This window comes from Odontesthes bonariensis, chromosome 24, assembly GCF_027942865.1.
Source record: "Odontesthes bonariensis isolate fOdoBon6 chromosome 24, fOdoBon6.hap1, whole genome shotgun sequence".
NCBI classification, from domain to species: domain Eukaryota; kingdom Metazoa; phylum Chordata; class Actinopteri; order Atheriniformes; family Atherinopsidae; genus Odontesthes; species Odontesthes bonariensis.
The window spans coordinates 3,163,187-3,178,697 of NC_134529.1; the positions used below are offsets into that span (position 1 = coordinate 3,163,187).

At 42.0% G+C, this 15,511-nt stretch overlaps 1 protein-coding gene across 2 annotated transcripts in view; it reads left to right on the forward strand.

The window, feature by feature from the left end:
* The window catches only part of col12a1b (collagen, type XII, alpha 1b), a 194,401-nt gene that overhangs the window by 40,270 nt on the left and 138,620 nt on the right, over positions 1-15,511 (forward strand). For both annotated transcript variants that reach the window (XM_075459638.1, XM_075459639.1), the window contains exons 13-18: positions 1,019-1,288; positions 8,354-8,620; positions 10,249-10,441; positions 12,089-12,213; positions 13,362-13,511; positions 14,814-14,933. In XM_075459638.1, the coding sequence (XP_075315753.1) occupies positions 1,019-1,288; positions 8,354-8,620; positions 10,249-10,441; positions 12,089-12,213; positions 13,362-13,511; positions 14,814-14,933 (1,125 nt within the window). The remainder of the gene's footprint in view (positions 1-1,018; positions 1,289-8,353; positions 8,621-10,248; positions 10,442-12,088; positions 12,214-13,361; positions 13,512-14,813; positions 14,934-15,511) is intronic.

Consider the following 15,511-nt stretch of genomic DNA (forward strand, 5'->3'; position numbering starts at 1 on the left):
AAATGTAACGCTGATCTGCTGCTGGGTGGAGGCGTGGGAGAGGTCGGATTATCATATTCATTGATCCCCATTCACTGACCAAAAGAAAGCCAAACCGTTTTATGGCCGGGAGAGTTTATTTTCATGGAGAAACGTCCAAATTGTACAATTTTGAGGAACCCAGATGAGTATTTCAAGGACTAATAACGGGCTGGAGTGCGACTTTAAAGATATTCTCTTTGAGTTTGAGCCCCAAAAAGTCCGCCCACATCTCAGCAGATGTTTTCAAACTCAAAGTGAAGTCATACTGGCTGGCTTACCCAAATGTTTTTCACATTTACCCGAGTCTTTTACTTTTTTTTCTTCAGATCAATCTTCCCTCTGAAACAAAGGAACCATTTGAATGTGCTGGCAGATCAAATTATTTTTTAAAGTGGAAACTATTAAAAGGCCATGAAGTGGACAGCAGAGATGAACAGCTCGCTGCTGTTAGAAAGGCTTGAGCTGACTGGATAAACACATGGCTGAATGAATTCTCTTTATTCGGGCTTTTCAGGATATTTTTTGACATCTAAGCTCCATTTGTGATAATATCATTTGAGAATATCTATATTTCAGCTTATTGGACATCTTTATCTGTTCAGATCATGTCTGTAATTCTTTCCCTATTGGAAAACCATAAGCTGCAAACTTCGCTGGTCTCTAATTATGCTGGAACAGATAAACGTTTGGATTTTCCTCCCTTGGATAAACTGCATTCTTTCACTAACAAGCTTCCCACAAAGCCACGGAACACCAGAATCGACCTTTCTTTTGTTTTTCTGGGAAACAGAGATTCTGCTGCTCTTCTCAGCGGCGTGATGTTCAGCACTGTTGACTCACAGCTAGAAACCGTCTGTGTGAGGTTTGCGTGACCTCTCCGTGCCTGTGTGGATAACTCGGCATCCTCCTTGAACATGTCTTGCACAAGCAGCAGCGAAATATTCTCCCATAACAAAGTGAAAAACTATATATCCATATCTCCTTTTCTGGTTTTCAGAGGTGGGCCCTCCTAAAAACCTGGTCACCAGTGACGTTACCGACACCAGCTTCGTGGCGTCCTGGACGGCAGCACCTGGGAACGTAAAAATGTACAGAGTTCGATGGAAGTCGCAGTTTTCTGAGGAGTCTGGAGAAAAGATGGTGTCAGGAGATATAACTAACACCGTGCTTGAGGGTCTGAGTCCAGAGACGCGTTACCAAGTCTCTGTGGTCGCCGCCTACGGTTACAAAGACAGTGAACCGCTCACTGGATTGGAAACCACAGATGGTAAGTTCTCCAAACAGTCTGTAATCAGTCTGCAAAAAGTCTGCAATAAGTCTGCAAAGATTCTGTAATCAGTCTGCAAATAGTCTGTAATCACTCTGTAATCAGTCTGCAATTAGACTGCAATCAGTCTGCAAAGAGTCTGCAAACAGTCTGAAATCAGTCTGCAAACAGTCTGAAATCAGTCTGCAAACAGTCTGAAATCAGTCTGCAAACAGTCTGTAATCAGTCAGCAATCAGTCTGCAAAGAGTCTGCAATCAGTCTGTAATCAGTCTGCAAAGAGTCTGTAATCAGTCTGCAAAGAGTCTGTAATCAGTCTGCAATCAGTCTGTAATCAGTCTGCAAAGAGTCTGTAATCAGTCTGCAATCAGTCTGTAATCAGTCTGCAAAGAGTCTGTAATCAGTCTGTAATCAGTCTGCAATCAGTCTGCAAAGAGTCTGCAATCAGTCTGCAATCAGTCTGCAAAGAGTCTGCAATCAGTCTGCAAAGAGTCTGCAAACAGTCTGCAAATAGTCTGTAATCAGTCTGCAAAGACTCTGCAATCAGTCTGAAATCAGTCTGCAATCAGTCTGTAATCAGTCTGTGATCAGTCTGTAGTCAGTCTGCAATCAGTCTGCAAATAGTCTGCAATCAGTCTGCAAAGACTCTGCAATCAGTCTGCAATCAGTCTGCAATCATCCTGCAATCAGTCTGCAAAAGGTCTGCACTCAGTCTGCACTCAGTCTGAAATCAGTCTGAAATCAGTCTGTAATCAGTCTGCAAACAGTCTGTAATCAGTCTGCAATCAGTGTGTAATCAGTGTGTAATCAGTCTGCAATCAGTCTGCAATCAGTCTGCAAACAGTCTGCAAACAGTCTTCAAACAGTCTGCACTCTGTCTGCACTCTGTCTGCACTCTGTCTGCACTCTGTCTGCAATCAGTCTGCAATCAGTCTGCAATCATCCTGCAATCAGTCTGCAATCAGTCTGCACTCTGTCTGAAATCAGTCTGTAATCAGTCTGTAATCAGTCTGCAAAGAGTCTGCAATCAGTCTGCAATCAGTGTGTAATCAGTCTGCAATCAGACTTCAATCAGTCTGCCAACAGTCTGCCAACAGTCTGCAAACAGTCTGCAATCAGACTTCAATCAGTCTGCCAACAGTCTGCAACAGTCTGCAACAGTCTGTAATCAGTCTGCAATCAGTCTGCAATCAGTCTGCAAATAGTCTGCAATCAGTCTGCAATCAGTCTGCAATCAGTCTGCAATCAGTCTGCAAATAGTCTGCAAATAGTCTGCAATCAGTCTGCAATCAGTCTGCAAACAGTCTGCAATCAGTCTGCAATCAGTCTGCAAATAGTCTGCAATCAGTCTGCAAATAGTCTGCAAATAGTCTGCAATCAGTCTGCAAATAGTCTGCAAATAGTCTGCAATCAGTCTGCAATCAGTCTGCAATCAGTCTGCAATCAGTCTGCAAACAGTCTGCAATCAGTCTGCAAAAAACTGTAATCAGTCTGCAAATAGTCTGCAATCAGACTTCAATCAGTCTGCAATCAGTCTGCAATCAGTCTGCAAACAGTCTGCAAACAGTCTGTAATGAGTCTGCAATCAGTCTGCAAACAGTCTGCAAATAGTCTGTAATCAGTCTGTAATCAGTCTGTGATCAGTCTGTAGTCAGTCTGCAAACAGTCTGCAATCAGTCCGCAATCAGTCTGCAAAGAGTCTGCAATCAGTCTGCAAAGAGTCTGTAATCAGTCTGCAAACAGTCTGTAATCAGTCTGCAAAGACTCTGCAATCAGTCTGCAATCAGTCTGCAATCATCCTGCAATCAGTCTGCAAAGAGTCTGCAAAGAGTCTGCACTCAGTCTGAAATCAGTCTGAAATCAGTCTGCAATCAGTCTGTAATCAGTCTGTAATCAGTCTGCAATCAGTGTGCAATCAGTGTACAATCAGTGTGCAATCAGTGTGCAATCAGTGTGCAATCAGTCTGCAATCAGTCTGCAATCAGTCTGCAATCAGTCTGCAATCAGTGTGCAATCAGTCTGCAATCATCCTGCAATCAGTCTGCAAACAGTCTGTAATCAGTCTGCAATCAGTGTGTAATCAGTCTGCAATCAGTCTGCAATCAGTCTGCAAACAGTCTGCAAACAGTCTGCAAACAGTCTGCACTCTGTCTGCACTCTGTCTGCACTCTGTCTGCAATCAGTCTGCAATCAGTCTGCAATCAGTGTGCAATCAGTCTGCAATCAGTGTGCAATCAGTCTGCAATCATCCTGCAATCAGTCTGCAAACAGTCTGCACTCTGTCTGAAATCAGTCTGTAATCAGTCTGTAATCAGTCTGCAAACAGTCTGTAATCAGTCTGCAAAGAGTCTGCAATCAGTCTGCAATCAGTGTGTAATCAGTCTGCAATCAGACTTCAATCAGTCTGCCAACAGTCTGCCAACAGTCTGTAATCAGTCTGCAAACAGTCTGCAATCAGACTTCAATCAGTCTGCCAACAGTCTGCAACAGTCTGCAACAGTCTGTAATCAGTCTGCAATCAGTCTGCAATCAGTCTGCAATCAGTCTGCAATCAGTCTGCAAATAGTCTGCAATCAGTCTGCAATCAGTCTGCAATCAGTCTGCAAACAGTCTGCAAACAGTCTGCAATCAGTCTGCAATCAGTCTGCAAATAGTCTGCAAATAGTCTGCAAATAGTCTGCAATCAGTCTGCAAATAGTCTGCAAATAGTCTGCAATCAGTCTGCAATCAGTCTGCAATCAGTCTGCAAACAGTCTGCAATCAGTCTGCAAAAAACTGTAATCAGTCTGCAAATAGTCTGCAATCAGACTTCAATCAGTCTGCAATCAGTCTGCAAACAGTCTGTAATAAGTCTGTAATGAGTCTGCAATCAGTCTGCAAACAGTCTGCAAAGAGTCTGCAAATAGTCTGCAAATAGTCTGTAATCAGTCTGCAAACAGTCTGCAAAGAGTCTGCAAATAGTCTGCAAATAGTCTGTAATCAGTCTGCAAATAGTCTGTAATCAGTCTGTAATCAGTCTGTGATCAGTCTGTAGTCAGTCTGCAAACAGTCTGCAACAGTCTGTAATCAGTCTGCAATCAGTCTGCAATCAGTCTGCAAAGAGTCTGTAATCAGTCTGCAAACAGTCTGTAATCAGTCTGCAAAGACTCTGCAATCAGTCTGCAATCAGTCTGCAATCATCCTGCAAAGAGTCTGCAAAGAGTCTGCACTCAGTCTGAAATCAGTCTGAAATCAGTCTGCAATCAGTCTGCAATCAGTGTGCAATCAGTCTGCAATCAGTCTGCAATCAGTGTGCAATCAGTGTGCAATCAGTGTGCAATCAGTGTGCAATCAGTGTGCAATCAGTGTGCAATCAGTGTGCAATCAGTGTGCAATCATCCTGCAATCAGTCTGCAAACAGTCTGCACTCTGTCTGCACTCTGTCTGCACTCTGTCTGCACTCTGTCTGCAATCAGTCTGCAATCAGTCTGCAAAGAGTCTGCAATCAGTCTGCAATCAGTGTGTAATCAGTCTGCAATCAGTCTGCAATCAGTCTGCAATCAGTCTGCAAATAGTCTGCAATCAGTCTGCAAACAGTCTGTAATAAGTCTGTAATGAGTCTGCAATCAGTCTGCAAACAGTCTGCAAAGAGTCTGCAAATAGTCTGCAAATAGTCTGTAATCAGTCTGCAAACAGTCTGCAAAGAGTCTGCAAATAGTCTGCAAATAGTCTGTAATCAGTCTGCAAATAGTCTGTAATCAGTCTGTAATCAGTCTGTGATCAGTCTGTAGTCAGTCTGCAAACAGTCTGCAACAGTCTGTAATCAGTCTGCAATCAGTCTGCAATCAGTCTGCAAAGAGTCTGTAATCAGTCTGCAAACAGTCTGTAATCAGTCTGCAAAGACTCTGCAATCAGTCTGCAATCAGTCTGCAATCATCCTGCAAAGAGTCTGCAAAGAGTCTGCACTCAGTCTGAAATCAGTCTGAAATCAGTCTGCAATCAGTCTGCAATCAGTGTGCAATCAGTCTGCAATCAGTGTGCAATCAGTCTGCAATCAGTGTGCAATCAGTGTGCAATCAGTGTGCAATCAGTGTGCAATCAGTGTGCAATCAGTGTGCAATCAGTGTGCAATCATCCTGCAATCAGTCTGCAAACAGTCTGCACTCTGTCTGCACTCTGTCTGCACTCTGTCTGCACTCTGTCTGCAATCAGTCTGCAATCAGTCTGCAAAGAGTCTGCAATCAGTCTGCAATCAGTGTGTAATCAGTCTGCAATCAGTCTGCAATCAGTCTGCAATCAGACTTCAATCAGTCTGCCAACAGTCTGCAACAGTCTGCAATCAGTCTGCAATCAGTCTGCAAACAGTCTGCAATCAGTCTGCAAATAGTCTGCAATCAGTCTGCAAACAGTCTGCAAACAGTCTGCAATCAGTCTGCAAATAGTCTGCAATCAGTCTGCAAATAGTCTGCAATCAGTCTGAAATCAGTCTGCAATCAGTCTGCAAACAGTCTGCAATCAGTCTGCAAAAAACTGTAATCAGTCTGCAAATAGTCTGCAATCAGACTTCAATCAGTCTGCAATCAGTCTGCAAACAGTCTGTAATAAGTCTGCAAACAGTCTGCAAAGAGTCTGCAAACAGTCTGCAAATAGTCTGTAATCAGTCTGCAAAGAGTCTGCAATCAGTCTGTAATCAGTCTGTGATCAGTCTGCAATGAGTCTGCAATCAGTCTGCAAACAGTCTGCAAAGAGTCTGCAATCAGTCTGCAAACAGTCTGCAAAGAGTCTGCAAACAGTCTGCAATCATTCTGTGATCAGTCTGTAGTCAGTCTGCAAATAGTCTGCAATCAGTCCGCAATCAGTCTGCAAAGAGTCTGCAATCAGTCTGCAATCAGTCTGCAATCATCCTGCAATCAGTCTGCAAAGAGTCTGCAAAGAGTCTGCACTCAGTCTGAAATCAGTCTGTAATCAGTCTGCAATCAGTCTGTAATCAGTCTGCAAACAGTTTGTAATGAGTCTGCAAACAGTCTGCCATCAGTCTGCCATCAGTCTGCCATCAGTCTGCAATTAGTCTGTAATCAGTCTGTAATGAGTCTATAATCAGTCTGTAATGAGTCTATAATCAGTCTGTAATGAGTCTGCAAGTCTGCAATCGGTCGAAAAAGCTCTACCCCGTTCACCTGTGTTATTAAAATGTTATCAGGCTTTTACTGAAATAGGATTAATCAGTTTTTATTAGAAATTATTGGTAAGAAAGTATATTTATCAGGACATTTTGAGGATTTGACACCGATGGACTTTTAAGATGCTGTAACTGTAACAGAATAATGAAATGTAGCACAGTTTCACACCAGAATGGGAGATTTTTGGACCATGAAATTGTAAAATAACTGTTTAGCTCCACAAACATTACATTTCTATTTCACCAATTAACTCCTTTGCAAATGGTAAAATAGATTAAAAAAAATTTACAACATGACGGCACACAAATGGGATATTCCACGGTTGTTTGATTGTCCAGAACACTTCCAAGAATTAAATCGAGTTCCACGCGATGCGATATTGTCTTACAACTTCTCCACTTTGCTATCAGCTGTTGTAGGTCAGAGTTACGCTAATAAACACACAGTTAGGTTTACGTCTGACTGGAATATTGTTAGTAACTCTAAAGTTATCCAACTCATGGGAGTGGTGATGCAGCGTGGGTGTCCTGTGAACGGCACAATGACATCAAAGACGAGGCACTCTCTAAAAAATGTCATCACATTCCTCAGTGTAGACGCACACATGGGACATCGAATCCACCCGGCCAGGCTGCCAGAAACACAGCAACGTGGAGACAAAGCACCACATTTCAGCAAGAATTGTTCCTCCATGCATCCTTCCACCAAACCTGTTACATGCACAGCTTTACAGAGTGTAATTTATCTGAAGGATGCAAACAAGACAAACCAAAAATCTAAATAATTTCTGTTAAAAAGGCATCGTCAGAAGCACAATCAGATAAGTTAAGCAGAAGTTGGCTCAGATTTACTGGGTTGAGCATTGGCTTAATATTCTCTATATTTCAGACAGCAGACAAACTTATTACTGAATGTGCTTACATGTTACAAGCTGCAGGGCCTCCATTGTGAAGAGGGTTAAGTCTAAATGCTTTTTTGAGATCATGAGAATGTTTTACTGAAATCGAACTGCTTCTTGCCAAGAATTCATGTGGCAGCGACTCTGTGGGGAAGCTGTCAGATTTAGAAGGAAGCAGTTTTTCACAGTTTGATGATCTCTGCTGTCAGACGTAATGATAACAAAATAACTGCAATCTGCAATCAGTCAGCAATCAGTCAGCAAACAGTCTGCAAAGAGTCTGAAATCAGTCTGCAACTTTAGTTGCAACCAGTCTGTAAAGAGTCTGCAATTTAGTTGCAATCGGTCTGCAATTTAGTTGCAATCAGTCTGCAAACAGTCTGCAATTTAGTTGCAATCAGTCTGCAAACAGTCTGCAACTTTAGTTGCAATCAGTCTGCAACTTTAGTTGCAACCAGTCTGTAAAGAGTCTGCAATTTAGTTGCAATCAGTCTGCAAACAGTCTGCAACTTTAGTTGCAATCAGTCTGCAACTTTAGTTGCAAACAGTCTGCTAACAGTTAAGCAGAAGTTGGCTCAGATTTACTGGGTTGAGCATTGGCTAAATATTCTCTATATTTCAGACAGCAGACAAACTTTTTACTGAATGTGCTTACATGTTACAAGCTGCAGGGCCTCCATTGTGAAGAGGGTTAAGTCTAAATGCTTTTTAGAGATCATGAGAATGTTTTACTGAAATCGAACTGCTTCTTGCCAAGAATTCATGTGGCAGCGACTCTGTGGGGAAGCTGTCAGATTTAGAAGGAAGCAGTTTTTCACAGTTTGATGATCTCTGCTGTCAGACGTAATGATAACAAAATAACTGCTGAGATCTTAAGAGGGGATTTGGCAAAAATAGGAATTCATGTTTTAATAACACAGTCTGATGGGGCTTTGATGCATCCAGGATGATGTTTCAGGCGGACAGAAACTGATCTGAATCTTATCTAAATGTGGATTCTTTGTTTTCAGCTACTGCTGCTGCTAAAAAACTGAGCGTATCCGATGAGACGGAGCGCACCATGAAAGTCTCGTGGACTCCGGCGCCGGGCAAGGTGGTCAACTACCGGCTCAAGTACGTTCCCAGCGGTGGAGGCAAAGAGGTGGTGCTAAAGATGGCGGGGACGGCCGCCTCCACCATCATGAAGCGCCTGCAGCCCATGACCACTTACAACATCACCGTTCTACCCATTTACAAGCGTGGGGAAGGAAAAGCAAGGCAAGGAGTAGGAACGACACGTACGTTGGTCCATAATTCAACCCTCTGAGAGACAGTACACCGCAGAAACATGCCCATCTTAACCAAGGCGTTCAAACCTGCCCTCAGTCTGGAATTTAGCCGTTTAAAAAGAGGTCATTTCTGCTTTTTATGGATCACCTCTGAGTTTTGTGAAGTCGCAGAAGTGCCTCAGTATTCCATGTGATAAAACTTAGGGTGTAGAATAAAGAAAAATGGGGGTGCTGTGCTCAGTCCTGCTGATCCAGGTGGAGGTTAGAGGTCATGTCACTGAATTTCACTGGTTGTGTATTTACAGAGTGGAGATGTATATCTTTTAAGCATATTAGCAACAGTGGGACCTGATCTAAGAAGCTCCTTTACGGCCAAATGGCACATTTTACCAAGTGAAACGATTGGATTTATTCACTTGTTTTTCTCTTGTTATCCAACACATTTTGGGGGGGGGTTTGTAGAGTGAATCTCCTTCTTCGCGGATGATATGATATTCTCTCTCGGTATTCCACGTGATAAAACTTAGGGTGTAGAATAAAGAAAAATGGGGGTGCTGTGCTCAGTCCTGCTGATCCAGGTGGAGGTTAGAGGTCACTTATCAACATGCTGGTATGATGTCACAGAATCTGAATGGTTATATATTTACAGAGTTTACAGAGATGTTATTTTTTAAGCATATTAGCAACAGAACTGGGGCCTGATCTAAGAAGCTCCTTTACGGCCAAATGGCACATTTTACCAAGTGAAACGATTGGATTTATTCACTTGTTTTTCACATTTTGGGGGGTTTTTGTAGAGTGAATCTCCTTCTTCGTGGATGATGTGATATTCTCTCTCAGTGTTACACGTGTAAATCAGAGAGGCTGCTGTTTCAATGGGTCTGGGAGCAAAACTCTGGTCACTGGATAAGTCAATGTACAGAACTGTAAACGCCTAAAGAAAGCCATAAATATCCGTTTTCCTGTCCGGATTTTATACATTTAGTTTGTGAATCAGTTCAGGCCTGAAGCGATAACGCCCCGTTGGTTCTGTTTAACTTTAACACCTGAGCTTTTGCAGTCTGTGGTTCTTTTTCTCCGCACAGACTCACCAAGATTAAACTTTTCGGGACTGATTTGAATGAATGATCAATGAAGAAGTTGTAGGCTTCATTCTGATCCGAAGAACAGAGGAATTCTTCTGTTGATGGACGTTAACTCTTAAAGTTACAAAAGAAAAGGAAAAATAGCTCTTTTGATACTTTTTGTTTCCAGAGAAACGTGACTACGAGTCGTGCTGCTATGGAAACGATGATATTCTGTCGCTGAAGTTTCAGATTTGGTTTTTCATTGTTGGACAGAAGTTTTGTTCAGGAACTGAGTGAAGTTTAAACGGCTTGTTAAGATGAGTATTCTCACACCACAGTCTAAAATCCCCACGAAACACACGCTCAGTCACACGCTAGCAGTACTAACACACGGCATGACACTGGGCTTCTTTAATGATTGACGCCAACTTCAAGGAATTGTATTATGGACTAATGAAAAGCTGACTTGAATGTGGTGCGGCTGTTCTTTTTAAACCTTGGAGTCGTGTCGAGTTCGTTCCTGGAACGAGTTTGTCCTGAAGTTCCCGCTGGCTTCTTTTTTTACTGCAGTGTCGCCCTACAAGCCTCCCAGGAACCTGCAGACCTCGGAGCCCACCAAGACCAGTTTCAGGGTCTCCTGGGATGCGGCGCCAGGGGCCGTTAGGGGCTACAAAGTGACCTTTCACCCCACAGGAAATGATATCGACCTGAGGGAGCTCCAGGTCGGCCCGTACGACAGCACGGTCGTTCTGGAGGAACTCAGGTAAGCTGGAGAGTTTCGTTCAAGTTAATTTTTCCACGGCTAGCGGTGCGAAGATCAGACGTGTTGTGGGCAGCAGATCTGTTGGTTAAATACGCTTACAGATAATGTATGATCTAAAGCTGTGTTCGAAACAGCATACTGCATACTTCCATACTGCATACTTCCATACTGCATACTTCCATACTGCATACTACATACTACATACTTCCATACTGCATACTCCATACTACATACTGCATACTGCATACTGCATACTTCCATACTACATACTACATACTTCCATACTGCATACTACATACTACATACTACATACTTCCATACTGCATACTACATACTACATACTGCATACTGCATACTGCATACTTCCATACTGCATACTACATACTCCATACTTCCATACTGCATACTACATACTCCATACTTCCATACTGCATACTACATACTCCATACTTCCATACTGCATACTACATACTCCATACTTCCATACTGCATACTACATACTACATACTGCATACTGCATACTTCCATACTGCATACTACATACTACATACTTCCATACTGCATACTCCATACTCCATACTACGTACTCCATACAACATACTACATACTACATACTACATACTGCATACTCCATACTCCATACTACGTACTCCATACTCCATACTACATACTACATACTCCATACAACATACTACATACTACATACTGCATACTGCATACTTCCATACTGCATACTTCCATACTGCATACTCCATACTACATACTACATACATCCATACTGCATACTCATCGATCAGACAGTATACAGAGCGTTTACCCACAATGCATTTTGCTCCTGCCCGAGCCGAAATCAGCCGGCCTGAAGCTGATTTCTCTTAAGCTCTAAACTCTGTAAACTTTAGCAACATTTGAAACATTTTCAGGTGAGAAAGTAGTCGTTTAGATCCCCAACGTGTTGAAAACCTGACAAAATACCGGCTGTTTATAATTTTGTTCCCACGAATTCAGCGCTACTAAAGCTAGCCGCAGTGAGCAACGCACTTCCTGTTATTTTCACAAAATAAAATGCCCGTTGCCTTTTATCATAGGGAAAGCCATTACCATACAATTGGTGCTTTTGTTTTGAAAACAGGAAGTGAACCTACCCTCGTTGTAGCTAGCTTGAAACTGCCGTTTTGACAGGAAATGACGATCGGCGACGTCACGTTACGTTGCATCTTGGGTAGTTTGAGTATGAGTAGTAACCTCATGATGCATACCCAACATTTAGGAGAATCTAGTATGCATCCGGGAACTTCTGCTTACTCAAACTCGCATACTAACTCAGAAAGTTAGTAGGAGTAGTAGGAGAAGCATGCGGTTTCGAACACAGCCAAAGACTGGTCACCGTCTCTTAGGCTACCGTTGGAGGTGAGCTAGTTTAGTAACTACTACAAAGTTAAGGGATGTTACATAAAGTTATCACATAGTTATCTGGCATTGCAGGAGGAAATGGTCTGAAATTAGACCCATAACTCACGTCTAATGTACAAACCTCAGCTCATGTCCCTGGCCTGAGCGCTACATTCAAAGATAAAGGACCCAGAACAGAGATTAGGCGCTGATTAAAGTACTTGCCACGACTGATGTCCTTTCCTTTCTTCTCAGGGCAGGAACAAAGTACTCTGTTGCTGTGTTTGGGATGTTCGATGGAGGCGTGAGTTTGCCTCTCGCAGGAGAGGAGAAGACGACCCTCACCGAGGATCCCGAACCTCCTCCTCTCGATTCTTCTGGTAAAAGCTGATAACTCCTTATCGCACCACACACTGCTCTCCGTTAGCAGCCTCGGAGAGCAGACCAGACACTCTGATCCAAGCCTCTTTTAAGCGAAGCATCGAGCCGACTGCCGCGAGCCAGAATGTTGAATTATTCGTTGTCAGCAGGAGTCGATGCCGCTGTCGCTCTGGGATCGCAGCTTGGAACTCGGTGCGGATGATTATGATTAGAAAAAAGCTGCTCTGAGCTGCTTCCATCATGTTTTTCCACCATCTCATCTGGAGTTGAATTACATGACTTTTACAAACGAATGATGTAGTGTTGACACTAATATTCATACATCTTCTCTGGCTACTGAAAGTCTCTGTGAGCAAATCAAAAAATCAAATCAAATCAAATTTATTTGTATAGCACATTTCATGTACAAACAATTCAAAGTGCTTTACATAAAATAAAAGCATTGCAGCAGGGAGTGGAAGAAGCATTAAAATACATAAAAGAATATAAAGAGAAACAAATAAAATAATTGAAATTAATTGAAAAACAAGCAACAGTTTAGTTAAATTAAAAGATACCAGACACCCTTTGACTTTCTGACCTTTAATGATACCCCCTTAAATATCTGAATATCTCTATTAAAACCCAGAAGTCACCCCGAGGCCCTGCTTCTACCTGCCATAAGCTGCTTTAGCCATTCAAAAGTAGATATTGATCAGTGGTGGCATTAAGCTTAGCATTAGTCTGCTAAACTGTCTCCTAACCTGTTTGCAGTTGCACAGATCAGTGTTTTCAGTCCTCAGATGCCCGGAGCAGGAATGGATGTTTCAGACACTGGCTGCTGGAGGAGGGGCTAAGCAGGCCGACCGGCTGATTCGCTGCTGCCTATAAAACCCAAAGGACCCGCTGAGATGGAGGAGAAAGGCGGGAAATGAACCCCCTGAAGACAAAGCTGCTGTGCTAATGTGTTCTGAGTGTGAATTACCTGTGTGACGGAATACTTTGTAAAATGCTGTGTAAACGTCCCATAACTGTGGCTTCTCACTCTTTGTCTTCCTGATGCTTCCTCTCACTTTTTATTTTACACACAAACGGTGAATTACGGACACTGTGTTCCCGGTGTCTCTCTAACCTCCTGCCCCCCCCCCCCGTCGCCGCCTCTCCGCAGACACTCAGTGCAGGACCAGTGCGCAGGCCGACATCGTGCTGCTGGTCGACGGCTCCTGGAGCATCGGCCGAATCAACTTCAAAACCATCCGCAACTTCATCGCCCGCATGGTCACCGTGTTCGACATCGGGCCGGACAGAGTGCAGATTGGTAATATTTCCACCCAAAACTTCAGCATCTAGTTGCATTTTAAAATGAAGCAGCTATGACATCACCACAAAGACTGATGACTGTTGGGCTGGGCAACGATTAACATTTTTAATCTAACTAATCACTTGATTTTCCCTGATTAATCACGATTAATTGCAATTGTACGCAAAATCCAAAAATTAATCCAAAAGTAGTGTATAGCTTTTAGCATTTACTTTAAACTTTAAAATGACAATGGCCGAGTAAAAGTTCCGTACCCTTCTCCATGTTTGGTGGATCCGCCGATTACTTTCTTTTCCTGTTCCACAGCAGCAGACTTTTACAAAATAAAAGCCTGTGAGCAACAGACTTTTACAAAATAAAAGCCTGTGAGCAACAGACTTTTACAATAATAAAATAAAACATGCATTAATGCGTGATAAAATATTTATCGGTGTTAAATAATTAACGCGTTAACGCGATAAAAACAAGTTAACTGTTATTAAAAATTTTAGTCTAATCTCATGATTTCCCTGATTAATCACGATTAATCGCATTTGTATGCAGAATCCAAAAATGAATCCAAAAGTAGTGTATAGCTTTTAGCATTTAGCTTTATTTTAAATGTGCTGCCATATGAATGAAAGTGCCATAACATTTGTTGTGCAAACACACTTTTAACATCAGCATCTTTCTGTAGTTTTTATGTAGAAGCCTCGCTCCACTGTCTGTTTCCTTGAATGACTTGCTGCTATCAGTTGTGTGTTTTGCCTTTAAGTGATATTTTAGACTGGAACTACTACGCTGAGAAGACAATTCAACTTGGCAGTGTTTACAGATGACTTTGGTTCTGTCGACTCCGCCGTCTGGAAGAACTTTAACATGAAAATGGCCGAGTAAAAGTTCCGTACCCTTCTCCATGTTTGGTGGATCCGCCGATTACTTTCTTTTCCTGTTCCACAGCAGCAGACTTTTACAAAATAAAAGCATGTGAGCAACAGACTTTTATAAAATAAAAGCCTGTAAGCAACAGCCTTTTACAATAATAAAATATATAATAAAACCTGCATTAATGCGCGATAAAATAATTATCGGCGTTAAATAACTAATGAGTTAACGCGATAATAACGAGTTAACTCGCCCAGCCCTAGATGACAGTAACTGCTGTTGAACACCATGGAAGGTTAAAGCGTTAAGAGCTGAATCCCTTTAACCACGTGGAGTTCAGTATTTACGGCTGTGTGACCTTCTTCTGTGTTTGTTTCTGGCTGATCAGAGTCGGCACGTCCTTAGTTGAATACGTGGCTGACTTTTTTTCTGCAGGTCTGGCTCAGTACAGCGGAGACCCAAAGACCGAATGGCACCTCAACGCTCACCCCACCAAAGAGTCTCTGCTGAATGCGGTCGCCAGCCTGCCGTACAAAGGAGGAAACACCATGACGGGTGAGTGAATCCCTGACCTGATGGCCTGCTCATGGGCAAGGCAAGGTGCTTTAGAGACATTAAAACAGTAGAAATAAAAAGCACAATTTAAAATTTAAACAAAAAAGAAAGAAATAAGAACAATAGATAAAATCTCTCGTTATCTAGAGATATTCTCTCATTATCTAGAGATATTCTCTCATTATCTAGAGATATTCTCTTATTATCTAGAGATATTCTCTCATTATATTGAGATATTCTCTCATTATCTAGAGATATTCTCTTATTATCTAGAGATATTCTCTCATTATATTGAGATATTCTCTTATCTAGAGATATTCTCTTATCTAGAGATATTCTCTCATTATATTGAGATATTCACTTATTATCTAGAGATATTCTCTCATTATATAGAGATATTCTCTTATCTAGAGATATTCTCTCATTTTATAGAGATATTCTCTTATTATCTAGAGATATTCTCTCATTATCTAGAGATATTCTCTTATTATATAGAGATATTCTCTTATTTAGAGATATTCTCTCATTATCTAGAGATATTCTCTCATTATATAGAGATATTCTCTCATTATCTAGAG